Source organism: Stegostoma tigrinum, chromosome 1 (genome assembly GCF_030684315.1).
Source record: "Stegostoma tigrinum isolate sSteTig4 chromosome 1, sSteTig4.hap1, whole genome shotgun sequence".
Classification (NCBI taxonomy): domain Eukaryota; kingdom Metazoa; phylum Chordata; class Chondrichthyes; order Orectolobiformes; family Stegostomatidae; genus Stegostoma; species Stegostoma tigrinum.
In genome coordinates, this window is record NC_081354.1 from 1,758,024 (window position 1) to 1,778,790 (window position 20,767).

General features: G+C 47.9%; 1 protein-coding gene across 1 annotated transcript in view; it reads left to right on the forward strand.

Moving 5' to 3' along the window:
- LOC125453703 (NACHT, LRR and PYD domains-containing protein 3-like) overlaps positions 1–20,344 on the forward strand; it is a 42,101-nt gene extending 21,757 nt beyond the window's left edge. The window contains exons 6-7 of the mRNA XM_059646994.1: positions 98–181; positions 17,194–20,344. Coding sequence (XP_059502977.1) covers positions 98–181; positions 17,194–17,536 — 427 coding nt within the window. The 3' untranslated portion in view covers positions 17,537–20,344. The remainder of the gene's footprint in view (positions 1–97; positions 182–17,193) is intronic.
- Positions 20,345–20,767: the final 423 nt, after the last annotated feature.

Genomic DNA, 20,767 nt, shown 5'->3' on the forward strand with positions numbered 1-20,767 from the left:
TCCTGTCTATTGGCTTGTCTGTTTGTTGGGCTCTCTGTTTGCTTGTCTGGTTTGGTATGTCCAGATGTTGAAGAGCAAGCCCATTGTTCTTTTTCAGGATTGAAGGCTGCAATGCTGATTACCATGGAATTTATGGATTTACTGCAGTCTCTTCCACTAATACTACATTAAAGAAAGTGGTGTAAGTAGCATGACTATAACCATGTTAATACACAATATCACTACAATTACCCTTGTGAATACTAATAAATGTTTCAGGGTTAAGTATTCTTTGTATTTGTAAACCATGTAAACAACTGCTAGGGAAGATTGAGCAGGCTGGGACCATTCTAGAAATTAGAAGGCTGAGGGGTGATCAGGCAGGGGTCTTTAAAATTGTGAAAGGCCTTGAAGATATTTTAAACTTGTGAAGGAGACCAGAGCCAGGTGCCCTATATCTAGGAGATATCTAATAAATCCAACAGGTAATTCCAGATAAAAAACATCTTTACCCAGTGAGGAGAAATGGTCTCGTTCTGCACTGGACCAGCTCTGGGGTTCCGTGATGAGAATATGGAACTCGCTACCACAGAAAGTGATCGAGGTGCATATTCCTATTGATTAGATGCTCAAAGTTTAAAGACAGTTTGGAAAGTTGGACAGAGGATATGAGATTACTTGAGGAACATTCTTTAGAGCAATATTTGATTGCCCTGAATTGGTCAAAAAAATCTCCTCCCTCAATACTGGATATTTAATATAGACACCAGAGGAAATGATTTCTGGTGAAACATTAAATCAGTTTAAAAGAGTGGGTTTAACATTTTATTCTAGATAGCAGCAGCAGAAATCATTCTAACCAGTAGCCCTCTGCCAGAACCTCAGATTTCAGCAGGGAACAGATATACAGTGCTTGGAGTCCTCTGTGTGGTTTTCTCCAACACTGACCTTACTTGGGATAAAAGCCCCGACATCTATAAGAAGCGAACAAGGAGTTGGAGACTTTGTTTACAGAATCTCTCTGCCTATTGTCTGTTCAAAACCAATTTGGGATTTGGCATCAGATTTAAAGGAGGATGAAGAACCTCAGTGAGAGAGTTTAGTGACTCATCAATTCCTGGATTATTGCCTGCAGGTGATACGGTTGATTTTGCTGGAAAGGTTCACAATGGCAGGAGAATGCAGTTCTGTGGAATGCTCCCCGTACTATATGTGGGAACTTAGGGACAATTTCTAATGGTGACCACATAAGCACAAAGTGCATTCAGTTACAGCTCCAGATTTGCCACATGGAGCATCCGAAGCAGCACATCCATGAGGCTGAGAATGTTGTGGAAAAGCAAGTTTAGTGAGCTGGTTACTCCACCAGTAAAGGCTACACAGACAGAGGTGGGTTCGATATCACCAGGAAGACAGGTAAGTGTGGGCAGGCAGTGCAGGAGCCCCCTGTGGCCATTCCCCTCTCAAACACATATACAATTTTGGAGTGAGTGAGTGAGAGAGAGTGTGAGAGTGAGTGTGAGAGTGAGTGTGGGTGAATGAGATTGAGAGTGAGTGAGATGAGAGCGTGTGAGTGAATGAGGGTGAGAGACTGTAAGTGAGTGAGTGTGAGAGTGACTGGAGTGAGACCGACTGAGTGAAAGCGAGAGTGAGAGTGTGAGCGAGTGTGTGAGAGTGTGAGCGAGTGAGAGTGTGAGCAAGTGTGAGCAACAGTGCGAGTGTGAGCGACAGTGAGCGAGTGAGAGTGACAGTGTGAGTGAGAGACTGAGAGTGTGAGTGACGGTGAGAGTGTGATTGAGGGAGAGTGTGAGTGAGTGACAGTGTGAGTGAGTGACAGTGTGAGTGAGTGACAGTGTGGGTGAGTGACAGTGCGGGTGAGTGACAGTGAGAGTGTGAGTGAGTGAGTGACAGTGACAGTGTGAGTGAGTGACAGTGAGAGTGTGAGAGTGACAGTGTGTGAGTGAGTGACATTGAGAGTGTGTGAGTGACAGCGAGAGTGAGTGACAGTGAGAGTGTGCGTGAGTGACAGTGAGAGTGTGAGTGAGAGTGAGTGACAGTGAGAGTGAGTGACAGTGAGAGTGAGTGACAGTGAAAGTGAGTGACAGTGAAAGTGAGTGACAGTGAAAGTGAGTGACTTTGAAAGTGAGTGACAGTGAGCGTGAGTGTGACAGTGAGAGTGTGCGTGAGTGACAGTGAGAGTGTGAGTGAGTGAGAGTGACAGTGTGAGTGAGAGTGAGTGACAGTGAGTGAGAGTGTGAGCGAGTGAGTGACAATGAGAGTGTGTGAGTGAGTGACAGTGAGAGTGTGAGTGAGTGACAGTGAGAGTGAGTGACAGTGAGAGTGAGTGACAGTGTGAGTGAGTGACAGTGTGAGTCAGTGACAGTGTGAGTGAGTGACAGTGTGAGTGTGAGTGAGTGACAGTGAGAGTGTGACTGAGTGAGTGACAGTGAGAGTGTGACTGAGTGAGTGAGAGTGAGTGACTGAGTGTGAGTGAGTGTGTGACTGAGTGTGTGAGTGATAGTGAGAGTCTGAGTGAGTAACAGTGAGAGTGTGTGTGACAGTGAGAGTGTGCGTGAGTGACAGTGAGAGTGAGTGAGTGAGAGTGACAGTGAGAGTGAGTGAGAGAGTGAGAGTGAGTGACAGTGAGTGAGAGTGTGAGTGAGAGACAATGAGAGTGTGAGTGAGTGACAGTGAGAGTGTGAGTGAGTGACAGTGAGAGTGAGTGACAGTGAGAGTCAGAGTGAGTGACAGTGTGAGTCAGTGACAGTGACAGTGTGAGTGAGTGACAGTGAGAGTATGAGAGTGACAGTGTGTGAGTGAGTGACATTGAGAGTGTGTGAGTGACAGTGAGAGTGAGTGACCGTGAGAGTCAGAGTGAGTGACAGTGTGAGTCAGTGACAGTGTGCGTGAGTGACAGTGAGAGTGTGAGAGTGACAGTGTGTGAGTGAGTGACATTGAGAGTGTGTGAGTGACAGTGAGAGTGAGTGACAGTGAGAGTGTGCGTGAGTGACAGTGAGAGTGTGAGTGAGAGTGAGTGACAGTGAGAGTGAATGACAGTGAGAGTGAATGACAGTGAGAGTGAGTGACAGTGAGAGTGAGTGACAGTGAAAGTGAGTGACAGTGAGAGTGAGTGTGACAGTGAGAGTGTGCGTGAGTGACAGTGAGAGTGAGTGAGAGAGTGACAGTGAGAGTGAGTGACAGTGAGTGAGAGTGTGAGTGAGAGACTGAGAGTGTGAGTGACGGTGAGAGTGTGATTGAGTGACAGTGTGAGTGAGTGACAGTGTGAGTGAGTGACAGTGTGAGTGAGTGACAGTGTGGGTGAGTGACAGTGTGGGTGAGTGACAGTGTGGGTGAGTGACAGTGCGGGTGAGTGACAGTGAGAGTGTGAGTGAGTGAGTGACAGTGACAGTGTGAGTGAGTGACAGTGAGAGTGTGTGAGTGACAGTGAGAGTGAGTGACAGTGAGAGTGTGCGTGAGTGACAGTGAGAGTGTGAGTGAGAGTGAGTGACAGTGAGAGTGAGTGACAGTGAGAGTGAATGACAGTGAGAGTGAGTGACAGTGAGAGTGAGTGACAGTGAAAGTGAGTGACAGAGTGAGTGTGACAGTGAGAGTGTGCGTGAGTGACAGTGAGAGTGTGAGTGAGTGAGAGTGACAGTGTGAGTGAGAGAGTGACAGTGAGTGACAGTGAGTGTGAGTGAGTGAGTGACAATGAGAGTGTGTGAGTGAGTGACAGTGAGAGTGTGAGTGAGTGACAGAGTGAGAGTGAGTGACAGTGAGAGTGAGAGTGAGTGACAGAGTGAGAGTGAGTGACAGTGTGAGTGAGTGACAGTGTGAGTGAGTGACAGTGTGAGTGAGTGACAGTGACAGTGTGAGTGAGTGACAGTGAGAGTGTGAGAGTGACAGTGTGTGAGTGAGCGACATTGAGAGTGTGTGAGTGAGTGACAATGAGAGTGTGAGTGAGTGCGAGTGGCAGTGAGAGTGCGAGTGGCAGTGTGAGTGCGAGTGGCAGTGAGAGTGTGAGTGTGTGTCAGTGTGAGTGACAGTGAGAGTGTGTGAGTGACAGTGAGATGTGTGAGTGAGAGTGAGTGACAGTGTGTGAGTGAGAGTGAGTGACAGTGTGAGTGACAGTGTGAGTGAGTGTGAGTGACAGTGAGAGTGAATGAGAGCGTGAGTGAGTGATAGAGCGTGAGTGAGAGAGAGCGTGAGTGAGAGTGAGTGACAGTGAGTGTGTGTGAGTGAGAGTGAGTGACAGTGACAGTGTGAGTGAGTGACAGTGAGAGTGAGTGAGTGACAGTGAGAGTGAGAGTGTGTGAGTGACAGTGAGATTGTGAGTGAGTGAGAGTGAGTGACAGTGAGAGTGCGTGAGTGAGAGTGAGTGACAGTGAGAGTGTGAGTGACAGTGAGAGTGTGAGTGACAGTGAGATTGTGAGTGAGTGAGAGTGAGTGAGTGACAGTGTGAGTGAGTGACAGTGACAGCGAGAGTGAGTGACAGCGAGAGTGAGTGACAGACAGTGAAAGAGTGTGAGTGAGTAACAGTGAGAGTGTGAGTGAGTGACAGTGAGAACGAGTGACAGAGTGAGAGTGAGTGACAGTGAGTGTGTGAGTGAGTGAGTGACAGTGAGAGTGTGAGTGAGAGTGAGTGACAGTGTGAGTGTGTAAGTGAGAGTGAGTGACAGTGTGAGTGGGTGAGTGACAGTGAGATTGTGAGTGAGTGAGGGTGAGTGAGTGAGTGACAGTGACAGTGTGAGTGAGTGACAGTGACAGCGAGAGTGAGTGACAGCGAGAGTGAGTGACAGACAGTGAAAGAGTGTGAGTGAGTAACAGTGAGAGTGTGAGTGAGTGACAGTGAGAGCGAGTGACAGAGTGAGAGTGAGTGACAGTGAGTGTGTGAGTGAGTGAGTGACAGTGAGAGTGTGTGAGTGAGAGTGAGTGACAGTGTGAGTGTGTAAGTGAGAGTGAGTGACAGTGTGAGTGGGTGAGTGACAGTGAGGGTGTGCGTGAGTGTGAGTGACAGTGAGAGTGAATGAGAGCGCGAGTGAGTGATAGTGAGAGCGTGAGTGAGTGAGAGCATGAATGAGAGATAGCGTGAGTGAGAGAGCGTGAGTGAGAGACAGTGACAGTGAGTGTGAGTGACAGTGAGAGTGAGAGACAGTGAGAGTGTGAGTGAGTGAGAGAGAGTGACAGTGAGAGTGAGTCACAGTGAGTGTGACAGTGAGAGTATGCGTGAGTGACAGTGAGAGCGAGTGACAGAGTGAGAGTGAGTGACACTGAGTGTGTGAGTGAGAGTGAGTGACAATGTGAGTGTGTAAGTGAGAGTGAGTGACAGTGTGAGTGGGTGAGTGACAGTGTGAGTGGGTGAGTGACAGTGAGAGTGTGCGTGAGTGTGAGTGACAGTGAGAGTGAATGAGAGCGTGAGTGAGTGACAGTGAGAGTGTGAGTGAGTGACAGTGAGAGCGTGAGTGAGTGATAGTGAGAGCGTGAGTGAGTGAGAGCGTGAATGAGAGATAGCGTGAGTGAGAGACAGTGAGTGTGAGTGACAGTGAGAGAGACAGTGAGAGTGTGAGTGAGTGAGAGAGAGTGACAGTGAGAGTGAGTCACAGTGAGAGTGAGTGTGACAGTGAGAGTGTGAGTGAGTGAGAGTGACAGTGTGAGTGAGTGAGAGTGACAGTGAAAGTGAGTGAGTGACAGTGAGAGTGTGTGTGAGTGACAGTGAGAGTGTGTGAGTGAGTGACAGTGAGAGTGAGTGACAGTGAGTGAGAGTGTGAGTGAGTGAGTGACAGTGAGAGTGTGAGTGAGTGACTGACAGAGTGAGAGTGACAATGAGAGTCAGAGTGAGTGACAGTGTGAGTGACAGTGAGAGTGTGAGAGTGACAGTGTGTGAGTGAGTGACAGTGAGAGTGTGAGTGAGTGACAGTGAGAGTGTGTGAGTGAGTGACAGTGAGAGTGTGAGTGAGTGTGAGTGGCAGTGACAATGTGAGTGTGTGACAGTGTGAGTGAGAGTGAGTGACAGTGAGTGTGTGACAGTGAGAGTGTGTGAGTGACAGTGAGTGTGTGTGAGTGACAGTGAGAGTGTGTGAGTGTGTGAGTGAGAGTGAGTGACAGTGTGAGTGACAGTGAGAGTGTGCTTGAGTGTGTGACAGTGAGAGCGTGAGTGAGTGATAGTGAGAGCGTGAGTGAGAGAGAGCGTGAGTGAGAGACGGTGACAGTGAGAGCGTGAGTGAGAGTCGGTGACAGTGAGAGTGAGTGGCAGTATGTGTGAGTGAGAGTGAGTGACAGTGTGTGTGAGTGAGAGTGAGTGACAGTGTGTGTGAGTGACAGTGAGTGACAGTGTAAGTGAGTGACAGTGAGAGTGAGTGACAGTGAGAGTGCGAGTGTGAGTGACAGAGTGTGAGTGAGTGAGTGAAGTGAGAGTTTGAGTGAGTGAGTGACAGTGAGATTGTGAGTGAGAGTGTGTGAGTGACAGTGAGAGTGAGTAACAGTGTGAGTGAGTGACAGTGACAGTGAGAGCGAGTGACAGAGTGTGAGTGTGAGTGAGTGTGAGTGGCAGTGACAGTGTGAGTGTGTGACAGTGTTAGTGAGAGTGAGTGACAGTGAGAGTGTGTGTGAGTGTGAGTGACAGTGAGAGTGTGTGAGTGACAGTGAGTGTGTGAGTGAGTGACAATGAGATGTGTGAGTGTGAGGGAGTGACAGTGTAAGTGAGTGACAGTGAGAGTGAGTGTGAGTGAGTGACAGTGAGAGTGAGTGTGACAGTGACAGTGTGAGTGAGTGAGAGTGACAGTGAGAGTGAGTGAGTGACAGTGAGAGTGAGTGAGTGACAGTGAGTGACAGTGAGAGTGTGAGTGAGTGAGTGACAGTGAGAGTGTGAGTGACTGACTGACAGAGTGAGAGTGAGTGACAATGAGAGTCAGAGTGACTGACAGTGTGAGTGACAGTGAGAGTGTGAGAGTGACAGTGTGTGAGTGAGTGACAGTGAGAGTGTGAGTGAGTGACAGTGAGAGTGTGAGTGAGTGTGAGTGGCAGTGACAGTGTGAGTGTGTGACAGTGTGAGTGAGAGTGAGTGACAGTGAGTGTGCGTCAGTGTGAGTGACAGTGAGAGTGTGTGTGACAGTGAGAGTGTGTGAGTGACTGAGTGTGTGTGAGTGACAGTGAGTGTGTGAGTGAGAGTGAGTGACAGTGTGAGTGTGTGAGTGAGAGTGAGTGACAGTGTGAGTGAGTGACAGAGTGTGAGTGAGTGAGTGACAGAGAGAGTGTGAGTGAGTGTGAGTGGCAGTGACAATGTGAGTGTGTGACAGTGTGAGTGAGAATGAGTGACAGTGAGTGTGCGTGAGTGTGTGACAGTGAGAGTGTGTGTGACAGTGAGAGTGTGTGTGACAGTGAGTGTGTGTGTGTGACAGTGAGTGTGTGTGAGTGACAGTGAGTGTGTGTGAGTGACAGTGAGTGTGTGTGAGTGACAGTGAGAGTGTGTGAGTGAGAGTGAGTGACAGTGTGTGTGTGAGTGAGAGTGAGTGACAGTGTGAGTGACAGTGAGAGTGTGCGTGAGTGTGTGACAGTGAGATTGAATGAGAGCGTGAGTGAGTGACAGTGAGAGCGTGAGTGAGTGATAGTGAGAGCGTGAGTGAGAGAGAGCATGAGTGAGAGACGGTGACAGTGAGAGCGTGAGTGAGAGACGGTGACAGTGAGAGTGAGAGTGAGTGACAGTGTAAGTGAGTGACAGTGAGAGTGAGTGAGTGACAGTGAGAGTGAGTGAGTGACAGTGAGAGTGAGTCAGAGTGTGAGTGACAGAGTGTGAGTGAGAGTGAAGTGAGAGTGTGAGTGAGTGAGTGACAGTGAGATTGTGAATGAATGAGTGACAGTGTGAGTGAGTGAGAGTGTGAGTGAGTGACAGTGAGAGTGAGTGAGTGACAGTGTGAGTGAGTGACTGAGAGTGTGAGTGAGTGACAGTGACAATGAGAGCGAGTGACAGTGTGAGTGTGAGTGAGAGTGGCAGTGACAGTGAGAGTGTGTGACAGTGTGAGTGAGAGTGTGTGACAGTGTGAGTGAGAGTGTGCGTGAGTGTGAGTGACAGTGAGAGTGTGTGAGTGACAGTGAGAGTGTGTGAGTGACAGTGAGTGTGTGTCAGTGACAGTGAGATGTGTGAGTGAGAGTGAGTGACTGTGAGTGTGAGTGAGTGAGAGTGTGTGAGTGACAGTGAGAGTGAGTGTGAGTGAGAGTGTGTGAGTGACAGTGAGAGTGAATGAGAGCGTGAGTGAGTGATAGTGAGAGTGAGTGTGACAGTGACAGTGTGAGTGAGTGAGAGTGACAGTGAGAGTGAGAGTGAGTGACAGTGAGTGTGTGTGAGTGAGAGTGAGTGACACTGACAGTGTGAGTGAGTGACAGTGAGAGTGAGTGAGTGAGTGACAGTGAGAGTGCGTGAGTGAGAGTGTGAGTGAGTGAGTGCCAGTGACAGCGAGAGTGAGTGACAGCGAGAGTGAGTGACAGCGAGAGTGAGTGACAGACAGTGAGAGAGTGTGAGTGAGTGACAGTGAGAGTGTGAGTGAGTGAGAGTGAAAGCGAGTGAGAGTGTGAGTGAGTGACAGTGACAGTGTGAGTGAGTGAGAGTGGGAGTGAGTGACAGTGAGAGTGTGTGAGTGACAGTGAGAGTGAATGCGTGTGTGAGTGACAGTGAGAGTGAGTGAGAGTGTGAGTGAGTAAGTGACAGTGAGTGTGTGAGTGTGAGTGAGTGACAGTGAGAGTGTGTGAGTGACAGTGAGTGAGTGTGTGAGTGACAGTGAGAGTGAGTGAGAGTGTGAGTGAGTGAGTGTGTGAGTGAGAGTGAGTGTGAGTGAGTGAGTGACAGTGAGAGTGTGAGTGAGTGACAGTGACAGTGTGAGTGAGGACAGTGAGAGCGTGAGTGGCAGTGTGAGTGTGAGTGAGTGTGAGCGTGAGTGAGTGTGAGCGTGAGTGAGTGTGAGCGTGAGTGAGAGAGATCGTGAGTGTGAGACAGTGAGAGTGTGAGTGAGTGGGTGAGAGTGGGAGTGAGTGTAAGTGACAGAGTGGGAGTGAGTGAGAGTGACAGTGTGAGTGAGTGAGAGCGTGAGTGAGTGAGAGCGTGAGTGAGAGTGAGTGACAGTGAGGGTGAGTGACAGTGATGGTGAGTGACAGAGTGTGAGTGACAGTGAGTGTGAGTGACAGTGAGTGTGAGTGACAGTGAGTGTGAGTGACAGTGAGAGTGAGTGAGAGTGTGAGTGTGTGACAGTGAGAATGTGAGTGAGTGACAGTGAGAGTGATTGTGAGTGACAGAGTGTGTGAGTGACAGTGAGAGTGAGTGAGTGACAGTTACAGTGTGAGTGAGTGACAGTGAGAGCGTGAGTGAGTGGCAGTGAGAGCTTGAGTGAGTGAGAGCATGAGTGAGTGAGATCGTGAGTGTGAGACAGTGACAGTGAGAGTAAGTGACAGTGAGTGAGAGTGAGTGACAGTGAGTGACAGTGAGAGTGAGTGAGTGACAGTGAGAGTGTGAGTGAGTGACAGGGAGAGTGTGAGTGAGTGAGTGACAGTGAGAGTGTGTGAGTGGCAGTGAGAGCGTGCGTGAGTGAGAGCGTGAGTGAGTGAGAGCGTGAGTGTGAGACAGTGAGAGTGAGAGTAAGTGACAGTGAGAGTGAGTGAGAGTAAGTGACAGTGAGAGTGTGAGTGAGTGACAGGGAGAGTGTGAGTGAGTGAGAGTGTGAGTGAGTGACAGTGAGAGTGTGAGTGAATGGCAGTGAGAGCGTGAGTGAGTGAGAGTGTGAGTGAGTGAGCGTGAGTGAGTGAGAGCGTGAGTGAGTGAGAGCGTGAGTGAGAGAGAGTGTGAGTGTGAGACAGTGAGAGTGAGTGACAGTGAGAGTGAGTGACAGTGAGAGTGAGTGAGAGTCTGAGTGAGTGACAGTGAGAGTAAGTGAGTGTGTGAGTGACAGTGAGTGTGAGTGAGAGTGAGTGAGTGACAGTGAGAGTGAGTGACAGTGAGTGTGTGAGTGAGTGGGAGTGAGTGTGAGTGACAGAGTGTGGGTGAGTGACGGTGAGAGTGAGTGAGTGACAGTGACAGTGTGAGTGAGGACAGTGAGAGCGTGAGTGAGTGGCAGTGAGAGCTTGAGTGAGTGAGAGCGTGAGTGAGAGACAGAGTGAGAGTAAGTGACAGTGAGAGTGTGAGTGAGTGTGACTGGCAGTGACATTGTGAGTGTGTGACAGTGTGAGTGTGTGACAGTGTGAGTGAGAGTGAGTGACAGTGAGAGTGTGCGTGAGTGTGAGTGACAGTGAGAGTGTGTGAGTCACAGTGAGAGTGTGTGAGTGACAGAGTGTGCGTGAGTGTGAGTGACAGTGAGAGTGTGTGAGTGACAGTGAGAGTGAATGAGAGCGTGTGAGTGATAGTGAGAGCGTGAGTGAGAGAGAGCGTGAGTGAGAGACGGTGACAGTGAGAGTGAGTGACAGTGAGTGTGTGTGTGTGAGTGAGTGACAGTGAGAGTGAGTGAGTGAGTGACAGTGAAGGTGAGTAAGTGACAGTGAGACTGAGTGAGAGTATGAGTGAGTGAGTGACAGTGAGAGTGTGTGAGTGAGTGACAGTGAGAGTGTGAGTGAGTGAGTGACAGTGAGAGTGCGTGAGTGAGTGAGTGACAGTGAGAGTGTGAGTGACAGTGAGAGTGTGTGTGACAGTGAGAGTGTGAGTGAGTGACAGCGAGAGTGTGAGTGAGTGACAGCGAGAGTGAGTGACAGACAGTGAGAGAGTGTGTGAGTGACAGTGAGAGTGAGTGAGTGACAGTGTGAGTGAGGACAGTGAGAGCGTGAGTGAGTGACAGTGAGAGCGTGAGTGAGTGGCAGTGAGAGCTTGAGTGAGTGAGAGCATGAGTGAGTGAGCTTGAGTGAGTGAGAGACAGAGTGAGAGTAAGTGACAGTGTGAGAGTAAGTGACAGTGAGAGTGAGTGAGTGTGTGACTGACAGTGAGAGTGAGTGAGAGTGTGTGAGTGAGTGACAGTGAGAGTGTGTGTGAGTGAGTGACAGTGAGAGTGTGAGTGACAGTGAGAGTGAGTTTGAGTGACAGTGAGAGTGTGAGTGACGGTGAGAGCTTGAGTGAGTGGCAGTGAGAGCGTGAGTGAGTGGGAGCGTGAGTGAGTGGGAGCGTGAGTGAGAGAGAGTGTGAGTGTGAGAGTAAGTGAGTGTGAGAGTAAGTGAGTGTGAGAGTAAGTGAGAGTGAGAGTAAGTGACAGTGAGAGTGAGTGACAGTGATAGTGAGTGACAGTGAGAGTGAGTGACAGTGTGAGTGTGTGAGTGACAGTGTGAGTGAGTGACAGTGAGAGTGTGAGTGAGTGACAGTGAGAGAGTGTGAGTGAGTGACAGTGAGAGTGTGTGAGTGAGAGTGTGAGAGAGTGACAGTGAGAGTGTGTGTGAGAGTGTGTGAGTGACAGTGAGAGTGTGAGTGACAGACAGTGAGAGAGTGTGTGAGTGACAGTGAGAGTGAGTGAGTGACAGTGTGAGTGAGTGACAGTGAGAGCGTGTGAGTGGCAGTGAGCTTGAGTGAGTGAGAGCGTGAGTGAGTGAGCTTGAGTGAGTGAGAGACAGAGTGAGAGTAAGTGACAGTGAGAGTGAGTGAGTGTGAGTGACAGAGTGTGAGTGAGTGAGAGTGAGAGTGACAGTGTGAGAGAGCGTGAGTGAGTGAGAGCATGAGTGAGAGTGAGTGACAGTGAGGGTGAGTGACAGTGAGGGTGAGTGACAGAGTGAGTGACAGAGTGTGAGTGAGTGACAGTGAGTGTGAGTGACAGTGAGAGTGAGTGAGAGTGTGAGTGTGAGTGACAGTGAGAATGTGAGTGAGTGAGAGTGAGTGTGAGTGACAGAGTGTGTGAGTGACAGTGAGAGTGAGTTAGTGACAGTTACAGTGTGAGTGAGTGACACTGAGAGCGTGAGTGAGTGGCAGTGAGAGCTTGAGTGAGTGAGAGCATGAGTGAGTGAGATCGTGAGTGTGAGACAGTGACAGTGAGAGTAAGTGAGAGTGAGTGACAGTGAGAGTGAGTGAGTGACAGTGAGAGTGTGTGAGTGACAGGGAGAGTGTGAGTGAGAGAGTGTGAGTGAGACACAGTGAGAGTGTGAGTGAGTGGCAGTGAGAGCGTGAGTGAGTGAGAGCGTGAGTGTGAGACAGTGAGAGTGAGAGTAAGTGACAGTGAGAGTGAGTGAGAGTAAGTGACAGTGAGAGTGTGAGTGAGTGACAGTGAGAGAGTGTGAGTGAGTGACAGTGAGAGTGTGTGAGTGAGAGTGTGAGAGAGTGACAGTGAGAGTGTGTGTGAGTGTGTGAGTGACAGTGAGAGTGTGAGTGACAGTGAGAGTGTGAGTGACAGACAGTGAGAGAGTGTGTGAGTGACAGTGAGAGTGAGTGAGTGACAGTGTGAGTGAGTGACAGTGAGAGCGTGAGTGAGTGACAGTGAGAGCGTGAGTGAGTGGCAGTGAGAGCTTGAGTGAGTGAGAGCGTGAGTGAGTGAGCTTGAGTGAGTGAGAGACAGAGTGAGAGTAAGTGACAGTGTGAGTGAGTGTGTGAGTGACAGTGAGAGTGTGTGAGTGAGTGACAGTGAGTGTGAGTGACAGTGAGAGTGTGAGTGACGGTGAGAGCGTGAGTGAGTGGCAGTGAGAGCGTGAGTGAGTGGGAGCATGAGTGAGTGGGAGCGTGAGTGAGAGAGAGTGTGAGAGTAAGTGAGAGTGAGAGTAAGTGACAGTGAGAGTAAGTGAGAGTGAGAGTGAGTGACAGTGAGAGTGAGTGACAGTGAGAGTGTGAGTGAGTGACAGTGTGAGTGAGTGACAGTGTGAGTGAGTGACAGTGAGAGTGTGAGAGTGACAGTGAGACTGTGTGTGAGAGTGTGAGTGAGTGACAGTGAGAGTGTGAGTGAGAGTGAGAGTAACAGTGAGAGTGTGAGTGAGTGAGAGTGTGAGTGACAGTGAGAGTGAGTGACAGTGAGAGTGAGTGACAGTGAGAGTGAGTGAGAGTGTGAGTGACAGTGAGAGTGTGAGTGAGTGACAGTGTGTGTGACAGTGAGAGTGAGTGACAGTGACAGTGTGAGTGAGTGACAGTGAGAGTGTGAGTGAGTGACAGTGAGAGTGTGTGAGTGAGAGTGTGACAGTGAGTGTGATTGACAGTGTGTGTGAGTGAGTATGAGTGAGTGAGAGTGTGAGTGAGTGACATTGAGAGTGAGTGACAGAGTGTGAGTGAGAGTGAGTGAGTGAGTGACAGTGAGAGTGTGAGTGAGAGTGAGTGAGTGAGAGTGTGAGTGAGTGTGTGAGTGACAGTGAGTGTGAGTGACAGTGAGTGTGTGAGTGAGAGTGTGTGAGTGACAGTGAGAGTGTAAGTGAGTGTGAGTGAGTGACAGTGAGAGTGTGAGTGAATGACAGTGAGTGTGAGTGAGTGACAGTGAGAGTGTGTGAGTGACAGTGAGAGTGTGTGAGTGAGAGTGTGTGAGTGAGAGTGTGAGTGAGTGACAGTGAGAGTGTGAGTGAGTGACAGTGAGAGTGTGAGTGAATGACAGTGTGAATGAGTGACAGAGTGTGAGTGACAGTGAGAGTGAGTGAGTGAGTGTGTGAGTGACAGTGAGAGTGTGTGAGTGAGTGAGAGTGTGAGTGAGTGACAGTGTGTGAGTGAGTGACAGTGAGAGTGTGTGAGTGAGTGAGTGAGAGTGTGAGTGAGTGATAGAGTGTGAGTGACAGTGAGTGTGAGTGAGTGTGTGAGTGACAGTGAGAGTGTGTGAGTGAGTGTGAGTGAGTGAGAGTGTGAGTGAGTGACAGTGAGTGTGAGTGAGAGTGAGTATGAGTGAGTAGGGTTGACCTCTCAGGGGAAAAGCAGCAGCAGTTGCCAGATCAGTGTCATCATGACTGACACAGGTGTACAGCAGCGACGGTCAACGTGTCGGTGAGCAGCAGTGACAGGGGCCTCTACAGTCAGGGGCACAGACAGGCATCTCTATGGTTACAGAGGGAGTCCAGAATGGTGTGTTGCCTCCCTGATGCCAGCATCAAGGAGGTCTCTGATTAGGCACAGAATATTCTGAAGGAAGGTGAGGAACCAGAGGTTGTGGTCCAATACGGGCACAGGCAGAAAGAGAGATGGTGTCTTGCAAAGGGAGTTCAGTGAGGTAGGCAGCAAGTTGAAAAGCAGGACCTCTAGGGTTCTAATCTTGAGATTATGTCCTGTGTCACATGTCAGCGAGGCTAGAAATAGGAAGAAAGTACAGATAAATACCTAGGTAAACAGCTGGTGTAAGAGGAAGGGCTTCAGGTATGTGGATCATCGGGATCTTTTCCAGGGCAGCTGAGAGCTGGAATTAGTATACCTAACTATGATGTCCTAGCTATTACAGAGACTTGGTTAAGAGGGGGACAAAACTGCAGTCAAATGTTCCAGGACTTAGAAGTTTCAGGTGAGATAGGGATATAAAAGAGGTGAGGGGTTGCATTCCTGATGTGGGAGAATATCACAGCTGTACTGAGTAAGGACACGGTGGCTCAGTGGTTAGCACTGCTGCCTCACAGCGCCAGGGACCTGAGTTCGATTCCAGCCTCGGGTAACTGTCTGTGTGGAGTTTGCACATTCTCCCCGCGTCTGTGTGGGTTTTCTCTGGGTGCTCCGGTTTCCTCCCACAGTCCAAAGATGTGCAGGCTCGGTGGATTGCCCGTAGTGTTCAGGGCTAGATGGGTTACAAGGAGATGGGTGTGGGTGGGATGCTGTGAGGGCCGATGTGGACCTGTTGGGCCGAAGGGCCTGTTTCCACACTGGGGATTCTATGACACCTTGGTGGGCTCATCCATCAGAACCATGTGGGTAATGCTCAGGAATAGGAAGGGTGCAATCACTTTGATGGGATTGTACTACAGGCCTCACAACAGCCAGCAGGTGAGAGAGGAACAGAAATATGGACAGATGGTAGGAAAATGTGAAACAACAGGGTGTGGTCATTCCCCAATATTGACTGAGACTCCCTAAGTGCCAGGGACTTGGGTTGGGGAGAATTTGTCCATGTGTGTCCAGGACAGTTTTTGAAACAATATGTAAATAGTCCAACTAGAGAAGGGGCCATTCTAGACCCGGTGTTGGGGAATGTTCCTGGCCAGGCGATTGAAGTTTCAATGGGGGAGCATTTCAGGAACAATTCTGTAAGATTTAAGCTCTGGATAAGGATCAGAGTAGTCTGCGGGTAAAAGTATTAAATTGGGGGATGTCTAGCTACTAGAATATTAGGCAGGAACAGGGGAATGTAGATTGCGGGGAGCTATTTGAGGGCGAATCCACATCTAGCATGTGAGAATCTTTTGAAAAGTATTAAAGTATACAGATCCCCAGGACCTGATGGGAATGATCCCAGAATGCTGAGGGAGACAGGTAAGGGAATTGCTGGGGCATAACACAAACTGTTTGTGTCCTCTTTAGTCACAGGAGAAGTTCCAGAGGACTAGAGAATAGCCAACATTGTTCCTTTGTTCAAGAAGGGCAACAGGGATAATCTGGGAAATCACAGACTGGTGAGCCTTACATCACTGGTACGGAAATCATTGGAGAAGATTCTGAGGGATAGGATCTACTCACATTTGGAAAAAATATTGATTTATTAGTGACAGGCAGAATGGCTTTGTGCAAGGAAGCTTATGTGTCACAAACTTGATTGAGTTTTTTTGAGGAAGTGAGGGCAGAGCAGTAGATGTTGTCAACGTGGACTTTAGCAAGGCCTTTGACAAAGACCCTCATGACAGGCTGATACAGAAGGTGGAGTCACATGGGATTTACAGTTAGCGGGTAAGATGGATACAGAACTGGTGTAGTTATCGAAGACAGAGTAGCAATGGGAGAGTCTTTTTCTTACTGGAGATTTGTGACCAATGATGTTCATTGGGATGAGTGCTGGGACCCCTGTTGTTTGTAATATATATAAGTGACTTGGAGGAGAATGTGAGTGGCCTGATCAGTACGTTCCTGGATGACACAAGAAATGGGGGATCTCCGGATAGAGAGGAGAATCGTCGGAGGATACAGCAGGATATAGAAAGGCAGGAGACCTGGGTGGAAATATGGCAGATGGAGTTTAATCCAGACAAGTCTGAGGTGATACCTTTTGGAAGATTCAATGCAGGACTAAAGTATACAGTAATGGCAGAACCCTTAGTAGCAATAACATTCTGAGCGTACAGGCCCATAGTTCCCTGAAAGTGGTAACACATGTAGATAAGGTGGTCAAAAAGGCATTTAGCAAATGTGCCTTCCTCGGACGGGGCATAGAGTATAACAATTAGCAAGGCACGTTTGCCACACTAAGGGTGCAGAGGCCAAGGAGAAGGTACAGAAACAGTTTACCAGATTGTTGCCTGATTTGGAGGGTATTTTGAGGAGAGATTGGACAAAATTGGTTTGTAATGTTGAAGGATGAGAAGTGACCTGATAAGAAGTTTACAAAATCATGAGAGGCATAGATAGAATGCAAAGATGGAATCTTTTTCCAAGGGTAGAAATGTCAATTGCTGCGGACATAGGTTTAAGGTGAAAGGAAGTAAATTTAAAGAAGATGAGAGGCAATTTTTTTAGACGATGGTAAATGCTTGGAATGCGCTGCTAGAAGTGGTACAACACATAAGAGACAGGGAATACAGGACTACGGACTGGGTAGAAGCAAAAAGGTTTTTAGTTTAGAAAGGCATCATGTGTTAGTGCAGCGATGGTGGGCTGAAGGGCCTGTTTCTGTGCTGTACCGTTCTTTGTTCTGCAGAGAGACTTGAGGTGGTGGAACTATTTCCTTCAAGCTTCCTATTTCCTGTAGGGACTTAATGGAGTATTCAAAAACGGTTTTGAAAGAGTGAATCAGGAGAAACTGCATACATTGTCACAAGAGTCAATAATCAGAGGGTCACAACTTAAACTTAATTGCAAAAAAGCCAGGTTGGAGATGAGGATCTGTTTTTATACAGTGAGCTGTTGTAATGCGGAACATGTGCCTGAGAGGAAGGTGGCATAGGCACTTTCAAAAATAAATTAAGTAAACATTAGAAAAGTAAAATATTGCATGATTTCTCAGAAAAGCTAGGGTGTCAGAAACAGAATATTAGCTCTTCAAAAGAGCTGGCACAGGTATGATGGATTGAATGGCCTTGTCTACTGTTTGATTGTTAGTGGGGCCAACGTGAAGAAAGTTGACATTCCCCTGTAGAATCAGTTCCAAATTTGTGAATATTGTGGGTGTTATTTTCCAGGTTAATTGGACACTGCCTTCAAGAGGAAGATTTGGTGAAACTGTCCCAAAATCTGAATCCTTCCAATTCTAGTTTTCTCATCACAGGGTTCAGTGATGATCATGGCCAGTGGATGGGTTGGTGTGACTGGATTCTTCAGAGGTGCCAACTGTGTGACAATGAGAAGCTTGTCTATTTTCTCACTAAAATCTTCACCAAATTTCTCCAAAACAGCACCTTCACGTGGATGCCACAGTGGTGCAAAGAACTACAGGAACTTTTACAAGACAGAATTCGGAAATGCACATCGGAAGAAATCCGAACTAAGCTGGAGAAGCTCAAAGAAACCATTAGTCAATACTGAGGAGAAAAATATTGTAATTCTGCCAATTAACAAAAATTGGTCTTGGTACTCAATTGATAGCTCTGCAAAGGATCAGAACAGACACAATAAGCTGAATGGCTATTCAACAACACTTTCTCGTTGCAAAATGCTTCACATCACTGAGTATTTTTAATGTCCCCACTGTCATTTTTACGCATATTTTGGGTATTATTGGATTTAGTGATGTGGGATTTCCTTACATTGGGTATTATTGGTTTTAGGAATGTGGGATTTCCTTATATTGAGTATTATTGGATTTAGGGATGTGGGATTTCCTTATATTGGGTATTATTGGATTTAGTGATGTGGGATTTCCTTACATTGGGTATTATTGGATTTAGGGATGTGGGATTTCCTTATATTGGGTATTATTGGATTTAGGGATGTGGGATTTCCTTATATTGGGTATTATTGGATTTAGGGATGTGGGATTTCCTTATAATGAGTATTATTGAATTTGTGGATGTGGGATTTCCTTATATTGGGTATTATTGGATTTAGTGATGTGGGATTTCCTTATATTGGGTTTTATTGGGTTTAGGGATGTGGGATTTCCTTATATTGAGCATTATTGGATTTAGGGAGGTGGGATTTCCTTATATTGGGTATTATTGGATTTAGGGATGTGGGATTTCCTTAAATTGAGCATTATTGGATTTAGGGAGGTGGGATTTCCTTATATTGGGTATTATTGAATTTGTGGATGTGGGATTTCCTTATATTGGGTATTATTGGATTTAGTGATGTGGGATTTCCTTATATTGGGTTTTATTGGGTTTAGGGATGTGGGATTTCCTTATATTGAGCATTATTGGATTTAGGGAGGTGGGATTTCCTTATATTGGGTATTATTGGATTTAGGGATGTGGGATTTCCTTATATTGGGTATTATTGGATTTAGGGATGTGGGATTTCCTTATAATGGGTATTATTGGATTTAGTGATGTGGGATTTCCTTATATTGAGCATTATTGGATTTAGAGATGTGGGATTTCCTTATATTGGGTTTTACTGGATTTAGGGATGTGGGATTTCCTTATACTGGGTATTATTGGATTTAGGGATGTGAGATTTCCTTATACTTTGTATTATTGGATTTAGGGATGTGGGATTTCCTTATATTGGGTATTATTGGATTTATTGATGTGGGATTTCCTTGTATTGGGTATTATTGGATTTAGGGATGTGGGATTTCCTCATGCTCCAATATATAGCCACAGATTAAGATGCGGTTGTTGAGCTTAGAGACGTCCTTGTAATGTGCATCTCTGCAAATATAAGATTGTGTGTGTAAACATGGGTTCTAATTTTATCCTTCAGCACTGGACTATTGGATCTGTAATGTGTGGCAGATAATTTTAGGTATTAATTATTAGTGAATGAGATGTGACCAATTAATCAGTTTGTCATGGCACAGATTGGATAAAGAATGTTGGCTAGGATATCAGGAGAACACCTCTTGGAATAGTTGACATGATATTATTTGCTTGCAACTGAAAAGGTCCCAGTCTAAGGGGTGTCCCGGTACGGTGGGGGGGCGCGTGCCGTTGCCGGGGTGTCTGGGTGTAGAGGGTGTCAGGGACAGTGCTCTCTGTACTGTGGTGATATACCAGCCAAGGTTACTCAAACCATGGAAGGAGTTTTTTCAACCTACAGTGTCTTGCACAAGGGATAGAAGGTCAATAAATGAGTTGAACTGAATCTCGCGGGCTAGTGTCTGAGTGCAGCATGTGGAATTCAATGCTGTGTGTTAATGAAATGTTAAACTCAATAGTCTCTCCTGGGAGACATAAGACCATATCCTATGGTCCTGTCTTGAAGAAGATTGAGCACATGCTCCCTGGTGACCCTGGCCAATGTTATCTGTCAATCAACATTATTAACTCCACACTGCTATTTGCAGAATCTTGCAGCTTGAAAATTGGCTGCCACATTTCCTACATTACAGCAGTGATGCTTCAATGAAAGTATTGAATTGGCTTTAAACCCCACTTTGGAACGTCCTGAGGTTGTGAATATGTGCTTGCTTCCTTTCTGCTATAATACCTTTTCATGCTGTTTGTGAACTGGAGGATAGTCACCCCACCATGGAGTGGGAACTCAGAAAATAACCATCTTTTATTGAAACATGTTCTTCTTCCCTTGTACCTTTCAACAATTGTAATTTACAATTGTGATAGCAATTCAACAAAATATGGTTATCAACAATACCATCAGTAAATGTGTACATAAATACCTGTATTTTGAGCACCTTGCACACAATCAGGACATTTCAAAATGCTTCACAATAAAGTAATTTTTGCAAGTGAGGTCACTGTTGTAATGTAGGAGACAATTAGTGAAATGTTCTTCCAACAGCAATAGTAATAAATGATCAGATGATTATTTTTAACGATGTACTTAAAGGATAAATATTGGCCCAGGTCACTGAGGAGGAAAGCGCAGCACTTTCTTTGTATTGACGCTCCGACAGTGCCCGCTCCCTCAGCCCTGACCCTCCGACAGTGCCCACTCCCTCAGCACTGACCCTCCGACAGTGCGGCGCTCCCTCAGCACTGACCCTCCGACAGTGCCCACTCCCTCAGCACTGACCCTCCGACAGTGTCCACTCCCTCAGCACTGACCCTCCGACAGTGCCCGCTCCCTCAGTACTGACCCCCCGACAATGCGGCACTCCCTCAGCACTGACCCTCCGACAGTGCCCGCTCCTTCAGCACTGACCCTCCGACAGTGCCCACTCCCTCAGCACTGACGCTCCGACAGTGCCCACTCCCTCAGCACTGACCCTCCGACAGTGCCCACTCCCTCAGCACTGACCCTCCGACAGTTCCCGCTCCCTCAGCACTGACCCTCCGACAGTGCCCACTCCCTCAGCACTGACCCTTCGACAGTGCCCGCTCCCTCAGCACTGACCCTCCGACAGTGCCCGCTCCCTCAGCACTGACCCTCCGACAGTGCCCACTCCCTCAGCACTGACCCTCCGACAGTGCCCGCTCCCTCAGCACTGACCCTCCGACAGTGCCCGCTCCCTCAGCACTGACCCTCCGACAGTGCCCACTCCCTCAGCACTGACCCTCCGACAGTGCGGCGGTCCCTCAGCACTGACCCTCTGACAGTGCCCGCTCCCTCAGCACTGACCCTCTGACAGTGCCCGCTCCCTCAGCACTGACCCTCTGACAGTGCCCGCTCCCTCAGCACTGACCCTCCGAC